The following is a 13,856-nucleotide window of genomic DNA, read 5'->3' as shown; positions in this document are numbered from 1 at the left end:
GGTTAACGGTATGTTGATGGTGTGGTGGTGATATTGTCCAGGATATTGGGTTTGGTTTGACTTGTTTATGCGAGGAAATGGGATACTTGTGGAAAGACCTTAGATATGGTATCTTAGGTAGGTTCTTATCCTAATCAGTACAGACGGTTTTAAACAAAAATATGTACTTTTATGTGCAAAACTCACTCTCATAATTATCACCAGATAAACACCAGAACATTAATTGGGTAATCTCTAGATCTACATGATTTTTCCCTTCATCAAGTAGCAATATAGGTATTAGAAAGTGATCCAAACGGCCTTAGGCATTGAAATCCAATGCTCAAATACACAGGTATTAGAGCTTTCACGCATTGTTGAGTTACTGGGCATCATGAATGGCTTAGAGCATCTCCAATAGGCTCTTTAAACACAAAATCCTCTTTATTGTAGAACGTAAACCCCCAAAATAGGTCTCCAACAGACTTTCTATACCTGAAAATTTTTTTGGCCCATGAGTAGCTCATCAAGTCTGATGGGTTATTGTTTATTCTTCAAATATTTTTTTCTATTATAATAATAAGGTATTGAATAAAAAAATGTTAGAAGATATATAGTTGTTAAAAAAAGAATAAATAATGAATGAAGAAATAATATTTAAATGAGATAGAGAATCTGTTGGAAAATGTATTTGAAAAAGTGGGTAGCTAAAAAGTAAAAGTCATTGTTCATTCTCCAAACAGTACAAAAATTTGCCTAATCTGTTGGAGATGTTCTTATGAATCTTAGAGCTTTTCCAAAAGCTGAAATTCTCTTTATTTCATAGTGTAGACCCTTAAAATGAAGGTCCAACAATCTCCAAAATAGAGATTTTTTTTGTGCCACTTGGGGCTTGCTTAGTTTAAAAAAATGGTCACTCATCACTCACTATTCATCATCCATCACTCATCACTCAAAATACCTCAATTTCCTGATTCCACCCATTTGGCACATATTTTCAACTTTTCATTACTCAATTTTTTTTGCTTTTTGTGGGACCCATACCTGAGCAATGGTCAGAGACTTTTGTTAGCCTACCTGCCAAACCATCCTCTCCCACCATTTTCTTCACTGCACATTTCATTTTGCCACTACACAGTCACAGTTTAACACAAAAACTTCATTCACAGTTTAATCAAAGAAGTACAAACAACAAAAGCTCTCAACAATTTAACACCATCTAAAGCAACTCATTACCCCAAATTCAAAACTCCATTCATACTTATCTACGATACACCACGAAATTAAAAAAAGAAAAAAAAGAAAAAAAAAAGAAGCTTCCAGATCAAAAACGAGCTTCCAACGGAGGTATTCCCTTCGCCGACAACAGAGCTTCCAAATCGAAGAACGAGCTTCCAAATCGAATCGTTGCTGTGGATGCTGATTTCGACGCTCCGGCCAGATTGTTACTGTGGATGCCGATTTTGACACTCCGGCCAGATCGAAGCTGTGGATGCTGAGAAGATCGTTGTTGTGGATGCCGATTTTGACGCTCCGGCCAGATCGTTGCTATGTGTGTGAGTGGTCGGTGAGTATGAGCCTTTTGCTCTGAAGAAGAACAAAAAGAGGAACAAATAAAGAAAAAGAGAGAAAGAAAGAAAAGTGGAGAAGAAAAGGGAAAAAAAGAAAAAGAAAAAGAAAGAAAAGAGAGAGTGATTGGTGGGATGTGACTGGCTTTTGGGGCCCACAATCTCCTCCTATTTACGAACATGCCATTGAAAATCAGATTTTGAGTAATGAACCCATGACTGTGATTCGATTTTTTGAGTGACTGAGTCATGAAAACAATGACTGGAAACTCATCTAAACAAAGCAACTTGCTGTGGGGCCCACAAAATTTGGATATTGAGTGATGAAAACTGAGTATTGGGTGATGAAAACACTTAAACCAAACAAGCTCTTGGTCGCTTAACTACTTTTGTTTATTTTTGTTATGTTGAGTTTCTTATAAGTTTAAGAATCCGTTTGGCTGAGAGGATAAAAACGTAAGAGGATAAAAAGTGGAGAGAGGATGTAAAAGTGAAACGATAGAAGATATTTTAGTTTCACTAGTTTGTTTTTTATTAGAATGGTAGAAAAGTGAAGGGATTAAATTTTTTTTACTTTGATTGAGAAGAGAAATGGGAGGATAAAAAATAGAGTTTGTATAAATTTACTTATATGTCTTATTAAAAATGATGTCTAATTAACCCAAAAAAAAAAAAAGGCAATCACCCAAGTTAATTAAAAAAAAAAATTATGCCCTATAAATAATAAGAAATAAAGAAATAAATAAAAAATGTAAAAAAAGAAAGAAAGGCAGTGTATCAAGTGTATCACGGTAAATAAAATAAATAGATAATCAACAACAATGACGTAGACCTAGAAGAAGAAAAAAAAAATGGTAGGTAGCACATTTACACTTAGGTAGCCAAAAAAAGTAAAAATGAAATGTGGGCAATTTTGTCCAAATATTTTTGTTCACTTTTCTTTCATATTTTCTTGTCAGTTTGGGGAGATTGTGTTTTGGTGAGGTAGGAGAAAAAACTCGTGGATCTTACCAAAATTTCTCCCATTTTCTTCCCTGAACCAAACAAATCATTCCAATCAAACGAAGCTTAAAAGCATCTAAGTGATCTAAGGAGAAAAAAAGAGTGCATTTGACATGGCTAGAAAAAGTCAATTTTAACTTATTTTGAGGCCTCATATAAAGAATTCTCTCATTTTCTACAATACTCGCAACAAATAAGTAGTCAATCCTCAATACGAAATCATGCTTACCGACAACTGTAACCAACAGAATATTTTAATCATTGGTTTTTACTTATGTTGACATTGTAGCCATTTCACCCTTTCAGCCATGACAACTCATGTTTCTCTCCACTCAATTCTTCTTTTCAAGCCATTTTTGTTAAACAATTGCCAAAATAGTAACGTTTGAAAGAAATTTGAAAAAAAAAAAAAAGGTTTTTCTCTTATTTTTTCTTTGTAATTCCGTCTCTTGAAGAGATAAGTTCTGCACCTTCGTTATGTTGACTAGACATCATATACAAGTGGAAATCGTCTTGAAAAAGATGAGTTTCATGTTTTCAACAAATCTTTTCTTTTCAACATACAATTTGGGGAAGTTTAGCTCCCACTAGCGGTATCGGCTGAAATTGTGTTTCATTGTAGGCAAGCCCTTTAGTGAGTTTATAAAATGGATCATACATTGGTAAGCATTGATATGCTGATCACAACAAGCTATGCTTACATGTGAACAATAGATCTTATACAACTGTCATTTTTCATAATTGTATGTTCTACACATGACTCTGATTTCCCCTTATTTGCACTTCTTTGATTCAGAGGTGTTTTGATCCAACCTAACCAAAATTTCAATCGCTTCCTAAGTTTCATGTTTTCAATGGAGGGTGTTCTTTATCACTTTTGTGTTAAAAGATCCACTGGTGAGACCGTGAGAAGCTTTGCAATCAACATGTGCTCCTTAATCTCCATTGTTTAACTATTCTCTTCCGTGAGCAATAACCTCTTTTGCATCTCCTCCTGTCCAACATCCATATATGGACAACAAAAAATACCCTACAGTGAGAGGGGGTTGTAAACTTGTAATGAGACCAGGCTGAAACGTTTACATAAACCTAGGCCCTAGAAAGAAGTGCGAACTGGGGTTTTGAGAAGACTAGCATTATATACCATTTTGTGTTTGGATGGAGGGGGTGGGGGGATGAGAGAAGGGAGTAGAGGAGAGGGGATGAGGGGTGTTTAATTATCCTTATCTAGATTATATTTTTAAAGTATAAGGAATGGGTTTGAATTTTTAATTCTCCCAAATCAAGAGAATTTGGAGGGGAAGGGATCCACTTATGTTAAAAAAAAATTTGTCATTTTTGCTCTTACTTTTATATATATATATATATATATATATAAAATGATGTATTATCATTTCCTCTTATTCTCATTTTAATTTTTAATACTTAAAATACACTATTATATAATAAGTATCTATAATATTACTTTTACATATAAGTGGAATCCAATCCTCTTTTCATTAAAATTATTATTAGTTTAGCTTAATTAGCCTAACCAAAATGCCCAAATATCATCTTTGGCTGCAATATTTAGAAATTTACCACTGTTTGCGAAATATTTAACAATTTACCACTGTTTTGAAACTTGAGTACTACATAGAACTCGAGTTTATAAAAATCGAGTTCTAAAAAAATCTAACACGGTGGCAGAAGTTGATTTGACATTTTATAATTTAAAATTCCACGTAGAACTCGAATTTTAAAAATGAGTTCTTCATAATATACTAATATGAAACTCAAGCTCGTGAAGCTCGAGTTCCTTTAAAAATTTGAACAAGTGAGAAACAAGCTTAGATTCCTTTGTCTACATCTCTTTTTCTTTTTCCAATTTCATTGTCTTTATTCAAGCCTCAGTTGAAACCAGTTAAACCACACTATCCCTCAAGAGCAAGTGTGGTTATTAGAGTAGACAAGTCAAGGACTTGTTTAAGGAGCTTGTCTCACATGCTTAATTTACTTCATGCTAGAGATGTGGCCTTATGCGTGTGGGACACGCTGAAATGAAGAAGAGCTTAGTTTTAAAACTTGAGTAACACATTACAAGGAACATGAGTTTCACGTGGTCTTTTTTTAATTAAAATAATTCAGGTTAATGATTGCCACCGTGGTAGTTTTTTTTATGGAATTCAAATTTTTAAAACTCAAATTACATACCAAACTAAAAGTGATAAATTGTTAAATGGAGTATTTCGCAAACGGAAGTAAATTACTAAGGGTCCGTTTGATAATGTTGTTTATATTTTTTGGAAATATATGTGAGTAAAAATGTATGTAAAAATACGTGTAATGTTGTTTAAAAAAATACATGAAATGTTATTTAAACATTGAAAACTATTGTTTAAAATGTAATACCAAATAGCCCTAAATATTTTAGGCTTTTTAGCCAAACATGATTTTTGGCCATTTTGACCTCATTAGTCTATTATAAATACTATTGACTTATTTACAAAATAATACCCAAAAAAAAAAAAAAACATCGACAAGCTTTTTCACGGGTTAAACTCGAGTTGCTCATAGGAAACCCCCCCGTACTCTTTTCTCCATCAACAAGCCCGAAATGCCTCACGCGATGGCACTGCCCACTTGCAGCACCGTATGCTCAGTAGCACGAGCGAACATGAAAGCCAAGGGGAAGCAAAGCCCTAGCAGTGTTGGCTTCGGCAGCCGGAGGAAAGAGCCGTTGTGGCGGTGCGTGGAGGGCTGTGGGGCCTGCTGCAAGCTCGACAAGGGTCCTTCCTTTCCCACCCCTGAGGAAATCTTCACTGACCCTCGTGACGTTGAGGTTGGGTTTTTATTCTTTAGTACTGTTTTGCTCAGAATATGTATGAGAAAATGAACCCCCTTTTTTCTAAATCTCAACTTTTATTGATTCTCTGAAGTACTTCTATTAATATATAGATTTGCTTACATTCGAATACTGTTTTTTTAGCACATCATTGGTCTACGAGCATATGCTTCATCTTTTTTTATGCGAATTGGGAGTCTTTAGAATTGTTTGTTGATATGATGACATGTGCTTTCGAGCTTAATTTTAACTGCATTCTGGTGTAAGCGAGGTTTTATTTATTTATTATAATTTAATAGTTGGAGAGGGGGACTTGAAGCCTGGATGTCTTGATTGCATATGTCAAAAAGTGTCAGTTGAGTTACAAGCCTCTCGGCGAAAAGGTTTAAATTACTTGGTCGTCAGGACAAGTGAGTTTTGGCCTAGGGGGAAGGGGAATGGGAGATTTGAACTAGTGAATGCATTTCTTGAGCTGTGGTCTAGAGCTGATTGTGCTCCTTTGTATTTTTCTTTTTTCCCTACAATGACAGAATTTCATGATATTTCAAAAAAAGAGTTTTAGTAAAGAACATGACCAAACAGACAGACTTTGGTACTGTGTTGTTTAATTGACTTTCAATTAAACAACACAGCTTTTCAGAAGAATACATTCAGCCAAATCATTATGTAGTTGAATGTGACATGAGATGTGTAAGGTACGATTGGAATGAATTTGGTTAATTCTAGGGTGCTAAGTTGTTAAAATCTTGGGTTAGCTGTGTATTGTTATTGTAAGTAGGCTGGACATTGTCTCCATTACGTAAGACATTCTTCTGGTCTTATAATAAGCAGGATACTTCGTGCATTGTGCTGTGATTGTTTTATCATGTCCATTTGATTTTGAATCTGAGGCGCTCCTTTTGTCTTTGGTATCATTGTTGTTAATAACAGCTTTACAGAAGCTTAATGGGTCCAGATGGATGGTGTATAAACTTTGATAAAGGAACTCGTACCTGCTCCATTTATAATGGTGAGCATCCACTTGGTGATATCCTTCAGCAGTGTCTACTTTGATTCTCACTTTATGGATTTTTTTTTCTTTGGCAGATCGTCCATATTTTTGTCGTGTGGAGCCAGAGGTATTCCAATCATTGTTTGGAATTAAAAAGAAGAAATTTAACAAAGAGGCGTGCAGGTTTATTCATTATCTCCTTCTCATATGTTAAGCATTGTGGAAAAAAGTTCTCTATCCTAGATAAAAATCATCATTAGTTTGCCTCATCATTTGTCCTGGATGCAGTTTTTGTAGAGATACCATCAAAGAAATTTATGGCTCCCAATCAAAGGAGTTGGATAACTTCAACCATTCAATAAAGAGCTCCGGTTTTAGTTAGATCATTTTGCACTTCGTTGCTCAAAATGCCTTAGGTAAACACCACTCCTCTGTCCTTCACTAGAGCTATTATGTTCAGGTAATTCAGAGTAGCATACAATGAGGAATCTATCAGCTAATGGATCAATATACTATGTATAACAGGGATTGAATGTCATCCTCTCCCTTCTGGTAAGGAAAAGTCTTGCAAGCATAAAAAGAAAACGTGGAAGGCTTCTAATGCTCCAAGCATGGAGGGCAACTGCTTGGGAACAATGGTCTAGATGGTATTGTAGCTTTTTGATGAGCAAGGAAAACTTAAAATTCACCTTTGAAAACATTTTCATCCTCTCCCTCCTTGAGCCCTTCACAAGCAAGATTGCCATAATATCTGTGAAAAGTGGCCAATACCTGGACTCCGTTAACTAGATTGATCAAGAGACTGAGGCGAAATATGTCCTCAATCATGATTATTAAAAATACCAATCACATACAAACTTTATTGCAGTTTTTCTACTCGTTTTTATGTTTCCACTTTCCAGTAATGTATCTGAGAGACAAATTCAATGAAGTTCATCTGTATATTTTCTCAGAATGCCCCATATCTAATAACTTGATTCTTTCTTATATATTAAAAAAGAAATTATAAATAGAATAAAATTTATTGAACTGAACCATGCAATGCAGGGTTGGGGGCACTATTTTAACCCTTTTTGGGTAAGTGGCGCTCAATTATATATATTCTGTATTTCCCCTAAAAGTGGCTTCTTAAAGATGGAGCTAACTGGTCAAAATTCTGAGAGAGGTAACGCTTATTAAGGTTGATTCAATCGTGAGAAAGCACGTGGGACTATAATTTCTACACTAGCAGGTTTCTCAATAGACAATTCTAGTTCCACCAAATTCTGTTAAAACCGTTATTCAAGAAGAAAACACACAAATATGGTTCAAGATTGATTAATCATTCTTTGATCTCTCCCTCTTTCTTTCTCTCTTTCTCTGCCAAATGGCCAAGGTAATCTGTAAGAACTTAGCCACCACCATGCTACTACTTGTAACTTTCTCTGCAATCGGTCCCACCATTGAAGGCCTCTGCACAGATGCCATGGCCAACTCCCTGTCATTAAATGGTTTTGCCCTTTTCGCCCATGCTCTGTGTGCCCACAATATCACCACCACTACCACCTACTCAACCCCCCTCATGTACCTTGCACCACCAGACACCACCCTCGTGAACCATCCCCTTGATTCCGACACCCTACTTGGCCATGTTTCCGCTGCAGGAGCCCTCCCTTACCAGTATCTCCTCACCCTTCCAGCCAACACAACCCTCCCCACTCTCCGCCACAACACAACTCTCATTGTTGGCAATGATGGCAAAAGGGTATCCTTCAATAATGTTGCCGTTGTTGTCCCGAATCTTTACATTGATGGATCTTGCTCAATTCATGGTGTTGATAGGCCACTGGTGCCAGATGATGTCTCACCATCTCCAGCATATCCTCCAAGGCGTCGTTTCCATCAGATTTCGGATTATATTCTATTCATTCGTAGAGCACACCATCCAAATCTTGTAGATGGGAATGGGACTAAGGAACCTGATCTTCATTGAGACCTTAAGAAATCTTGGCTTTCTTTCTTGTTTTTTGTTGATGGGTTCTTCATGAACATGATGTCTTGCTTCTTACTAGGATGGCGATTTCTTGTTGTAACTTCTATGCAATCTGATTTTCGTTTTTGTTAGTTGATCATATATATATATATATATATATATATATATTTTTTTTTTACATTTGGATTGTTGATGGTCAAGATTGTGTCTGACTTCCTGTGTTCGAAATTAGTTCAAAAATGAGAATTTTCAATTGGTGAGCATGGTCTGTTTTGGATTTGACCAAGTGGGTATTGCCTAGTTATCAGGGTCTCTCTAGCACCATATGAATCTGTTATTTTGTGAAATCATTGCATGTAACATCCCTCTTGCTAGGACTCACCCCAATGTAAGAAAGGATATTGTATGCAACCATCAGATAAATATCACCTTGCCTCTTGTGTCCTTCGTGCACAGAACGCAAAGCTGGATGTACCACGTGTGCATCTGATACCATAGCATTTTGATTTAAGTCCTCAGGCATTCACCATTTGTTAGCCACTGAGCAAGCAACACGGCTTTGAAACAACCGGCAGAGCAGCACCATTTTTGCTACTTATGCATGCCAATTTTTTTGTTTATCATGATAGGAATGTTGGGCAATAAGAACTGGCATGCAATACTGAATGGTAGCCGAACTTGTGCTGGGCATACTGAGTTCTCATGAATTAGCATTTCGTATGTTAGAATTCATGCCTGAGTGTAGTAGGGTCTAGGATTGTGACTGAAAGCGTAAAACTTTTCTGAACAAGTGGAAGCTGCTATTCTCATCTCAATGACACGGTGAAAGAAATTGCATACGATGCTCTGGCAACCCACTTTGTGATGTCCATCTCTATAGCTGCTTTCTTATCCAGAAAAGAGATTCCAATCAAACTCTCTAAGAGGGTAAACGAATTAATGGTCATTTGTGAGAGAGAATTCAATTCAGGGATTGGAATAGAATCTCTCATCAGTGGGTAGTGCTAGATTGTGCCGCCTTTAATTTTTCACTGCAGAATTCACTTTCCTCCCTTTTTTTTTCACAGTATATAACTGACGTCCCTCCTAACTATAGAACACTTTTTAATTCAAAAAAAAAAAAAAAAAATTCAATTATAGTTGCAAAGAGCGACCATATAACTGAGTTTGAAGAGTTAAAACGCAATAACTAGCTCTATATAGGAGATGTATGAGCCGGAACTCATTGACAATCCTCCAACTCAATTTGGTGATGGTTCAAGTATTGCTGGCAGTGATGAAGGTCTCTATCCCTGTCCTGTTTTCAACCCCAAATTTTCTTTTGAAGAGGGAATATTCATGGTTTCATCTCTTCACTGTGTGGGACAGAAGAGGATAATTTCATAAGCAGACCTTGGAACGAGAATGGACTAATAGAGGATTCTTATGAGGAAGAAAAGCTGGCTTACAGCGACAATTGGAACTGGTCAAGCTGTTTCAGTGATTGGCAGCAAGATAATTTCTACTCCCTCGAAGATGGTACTCAGGACATTGGATGTGGTAGCAGTTTGGGGAAGATGGAAGACTTCTCTCTTGGCAAAGAACAACATGACAATTATTTCAGTTATCATGAAGACACGGCTAACCAGTTTGTTAGTGATTATGGTAGGCAACATCCCAGAACAACATATGGCTACAATCTCGATGACTTGGGACTTTGTGAGGGCATTTTTGGTTACTGGCCTCGCCTGTTTAGGGAATAATCAACAATTACCTGGTCAGTAGAACACTACTGAGCAGAGATAAAGCAAATCAGTGGAAGAGAACATAATTAGCACAAGGGATCTTTCTTTCTATCTTCTTCTTTTGGTAGAATTTATGAATCTCATGTAGATTTGAGTGCAAGAATCCTACAAAACACAGTAAACATAGTTGTAGTTACTGCAAACATTGCCCAAGCATGCTATGCTGGACCTTGTTTAATTCATGGATGTTGTCTCTAAGTTGATTTAGTTACGCATCATTGGTCCCCTTTGCCTTCTACTTCTGTCATTCCTCTGTATTTTCTATTATCATTCATGTTACTAGCATGAAAATTCCAGTATTTGTATCAATAACATATGGTATGAAGTCAATTTGAGAGAGGGAAAAGAGAAATTAAAAAACATAGTTGCATCAAAGTAAATTGAGTCATCCCATTTTCTATTATGCGCCCACCAGAGTTCAATTTATTCTGTTTTTTATTAGGTTGAAACAATGTATATGATCTTACAACTGCTGATTCAAGATGTTCAGAATGCACCTTAAAATTCTCATTATGTACATGCCAGCAACAAGTTACACTCCATGTATGGGCTGAGGTAGGCATCCCTTGACCTGTTTTGATAAACTCATGCATCCGTTGGCATGGTTACGAGAGATCAACGCACATAACACCCACCAACAGTTTGAAGGATACAAGGTTGCCCAAGACATATTTGGAAGACACAATGGCACAGATCTCCCAGGTTATAGTAACATTTTTTTCTCAGCACTGTTAGATTGCACTCAAAAGTCCACAATTTTTGTTTCCCGTTACAAAATTTATATGAGATCAACTTTCTGTACAAAAGGTAACCAAGTTTTATCCCTCATCATAATACATTGCCAAGGCCCAGTTCATCCTCGAGGTCATCCCCATCTTCAAATAACTTCAGGAACCGAGCCTGATCTTGTTCCCTCTTCTTCTTTTGCCAGTATTTATATGCAGCCACCACTCCGAGAATGAATACAGTTGAAACCACAACGCTGATCAATATGATTAGAGCAGCATGCATACGCTTTTCTCCTACATGAGAGTCAGATGCAGAATTGGGAGCTACAAAAAATGGGGTTACAAAAGTTGTAATTATTATTTGGACTAAAATATAATGTGATTTTATCAACAGACATTGCATGCAGACAAGTGCTTATGCAAACAGATATAAAAATGACAAGTTTTGGTTATAATGAAAAAGTAACATCCACTAAAGCAGAAAATTACAACATGATTGACGTGGTCTTAGCCTTAAATCCACAAACCCTTCAGTTCTAATGCCTGATATCCATAGTCATCTAAGCCACATAATGGCACCCAGAGGAACTTATCTGGATGTACATTACGAGGCAGAAAGCCTCTTTGAGAATGAAGTCACTACTCATTTAAAAAGACCCCCCCACACCGCGCTGGAGAGTGGGGATGGAGGACAGAAATGGATGGTGCTATGGAATGTCCAAACGCACCAAACACTCTTGAACTAAACGTTAATATAGAATAAAATGCAGTGAAAGGGCCTTCAAAGTAAGAAAGTAAGAAGCACTCACCTTTTGCAAAAGGAATGCACTCCGAGCACAAAAAAGTAGCACTAAATTCCTTGTCCTTGACTCGGATATATTTCCCATCAGGAAGTGTAAAATCACTAGGACAAAACTCCCACTCTTCAAACACGTCATCTGATTTTAATCTATCCTCCTCATAAAATCCACATCGCTTGCATTTTCCACTTGAAAATACTGTCAGAGGCTGAAAACATAAAGAATGTAATCTCATTAGCAGTTCTAAAGAATGTCACACTTGGTCTCCCAATAGGAATTTATGATTCAAAGAATTATTATTTAAGAAAGCTAACGTACCAAAAATCCAATTACCAAGAAATACTTTAATCACTCAAAGAACACACCAGCATGAAGTTGACATATGCTGATACATTTTCATGTGTTTTCTCACTATTTTCTTTTAATAGGTGAGTTACACATGCATTCTGGTGGGGCTTGAACCCACAACCTCACTCTCCACCTTGCTCTTACAAGGGAAAGAGGTGTCATTTAAGCTAGAGCTCATTGGCATCAATATTAATAGCGAACAGATATTTCACAGACAAATACTACATTTTGAGTAGATTCGAACTGTCCCAAGTTTGGATGAAATTTACACACAAAAAGAGACAACTATAAACCAATTCTAAATATAATACCATTAAATTGTAATGCAATAGCTCCTAGACAAGCAAAATTAACTAGGTTCCGTTCGCTATGTAATTTCCTACATCCACAACCAAAATATCTAATAGCTTTAAAATTGCAGGTCCATACCTTAATTATGTGCAAATAAAAGAAATACAACAAAATGTTGGAAACTAAAAACATCATCATTCATGTTTTTATTTTTTTATTTTTAAATAAGAGTCTTTTGGACTCGCCTCTAACCAGTAAAACCTACGCGCAACTGACCCCACCTGCGAGAACTAGATTCATGTTTAAAAGTAACACAATTGAAATCCTAGAAAGGCATTCTAAGACAACACATGTAAGGACATCCCAGGAATCATAATGTTTTAAGGAACAGCTTAACGACAAAACATGTTCAAATTTTCTATTAAAAAAAAGAAAAAGAAAAAAGTTTGATCACGAACCTGCCAAGACTCTTGGCCCTTGAAATTATACAAGACATGGGCTTCCTTCACATCCGGCAACACCGTCATGTTCTCGTCTTTACACATGAAATAAACCGTTGGTTTTGTCTTGAACCAGTCGTGGGTTGTGTTTATCTCCATCGATCTCAATGTAACATCCGCCGACAACACCAATCCTGCCCCCAAAACGACGCCGTTACCACCAAACACATTTATATTTTATTACACAACAAAACAATCTAATCCGATTTTAAAAAAAAGAAAAAAGAAAAATAGAAATGAACATATTGATTGTTTACCTGGAAAACAGCTGAGGAATACTGAGAAGACAAGAAATACAGAACAAACCCTAGAATTCAACAAATACCGAATCGACATAGCGAGATTAGTTTGATCAAAATTTTAATTAATTCTTAGGATTTTCGAAAAGCAATCTCGGATTGATCGAATGATGATGACGAGTTTTGGTTTGGTCGGAATAGAGTAATTTTGGTGGCTATGGTATGGCGGTTTGGGAGAGTTTTGGTTTTTGCGTGGGAGAGAGGTTTCGGGTTTTGGTTGAGCTGACTAGTGCTGAGCAAAGTGCGAGCTGAACGGTTCGCATTGCGCGTTGTTGCTTGCACTGTGGGCTGCGTCTATGTTACGCGGGGATGCTTCGCACGAGCCCTGTGATTTTGCCACGTAGGATGGATTGGTAGAAGTGGTTGCGTGGCTTGATCTGGATGGTCTTCTGGACGAGTGGAGAAGAGAAGTTGCCACTTGCCACCTCTGTGATTCTTAAGTCGGCCTGCTGGCCTGGCCCGGTCCGGTTCGCTGCCAAACCGGGTTAGGAAGCTGGGATTTGGGATCTAATTCGATTATGCAATTAAGGTTTGAATTAATGACAATCAGGTTCAAGACATTTAAAAACTAATCAATTTGTGAAGTGTGGGAAGCAATGATCAGAGTTCAAGTCTCCAAAAGAGAGTTTCACACACGTATGCACTTAGATTATGCTAGAGTAGGAATTTTATATTGTCAAAAAAAAAAAAAAAACTGATCAACTTGGTTCCTAATTATCATTATAGAGATAAGAAAAATGAGTAATAGTTTAGGAACCAAGTTGGTCAGT

General features: G+C 36.8%; 2 protein-coding genes across 2 annotated transcripts; one reads left to right on the top strand and one right to left on the bottom strand.

Moving 5' to 3' along the window:
• Positions 1-5,052: 5,052 nt before the first annotated feature.
• On the top strand, positions 5,053-7,319 carry LOC115952359. The gene is made up of 5 exons (XM_031069517.1): positions 5,053-5,370; positions 6,304-6,382; positions 6,460-6,547; positions 6,653-6,780; positions 6,890-7,319. The coding sequence occupies exons 1-4, from the start codon at positions 5,146-5,148 to the stop codon at positions 6,744-6,746; spliced, it is 486 nt and encodes a 161-aa protein (XP_030925377.1). The 5' UTR covers positions 5,053-5,145; the 3' UTR covers positions 6,747-6,780; positions 6,890-7,319.
• A 3,215-nt stretch (positions 7,320-10,534) lies between these two features.
• Positions 10,535-13,363, bottom strand: LOC115951254. Its single transcript, XM_031068437.1, has 4 exons — positions 13,045-13,363; positions 12,746-12,921; positions 11,658-11,856; positions 10,535-11,172 (listed from the first exon to the last, which is right to left on the bottom strand). The coding sequence occupies exons 1-4, from the start codon at positions 13,121-13,123 to the stop codon at positions 10,949-10,951; spliced, it is 678 nt and encodes a 225-aa protein (XP_030924297.1). The 5' UTR covers positions 13,124-13,363; the 3' UTR covers positions 10,535-10,948.
• Positions 13,364-13,856: the final 493 nt, after the last annotated feature.

The sequence above is a fragment of the Quercus lobata genome, chromosome 7 (assembly GCF_001633185.2).
Source record: "Quercus lobata isolate SW786 chromosome 7, ValleyOak3.0 Primary Assembly, whole genome shotgun sequence".
NCBI classification, from domain to species: Eukaryota; Viridiplantae; Streptophyta; class Magnoliopsida; order Fagales; family Fagaceae; genus Quercus; species Quercus lobata.
The sequence above is the reverse complement of the archived record's forward strand: the minus strand, read 5'-3'. Positions and strand labels throughout refer to the sequence as shown.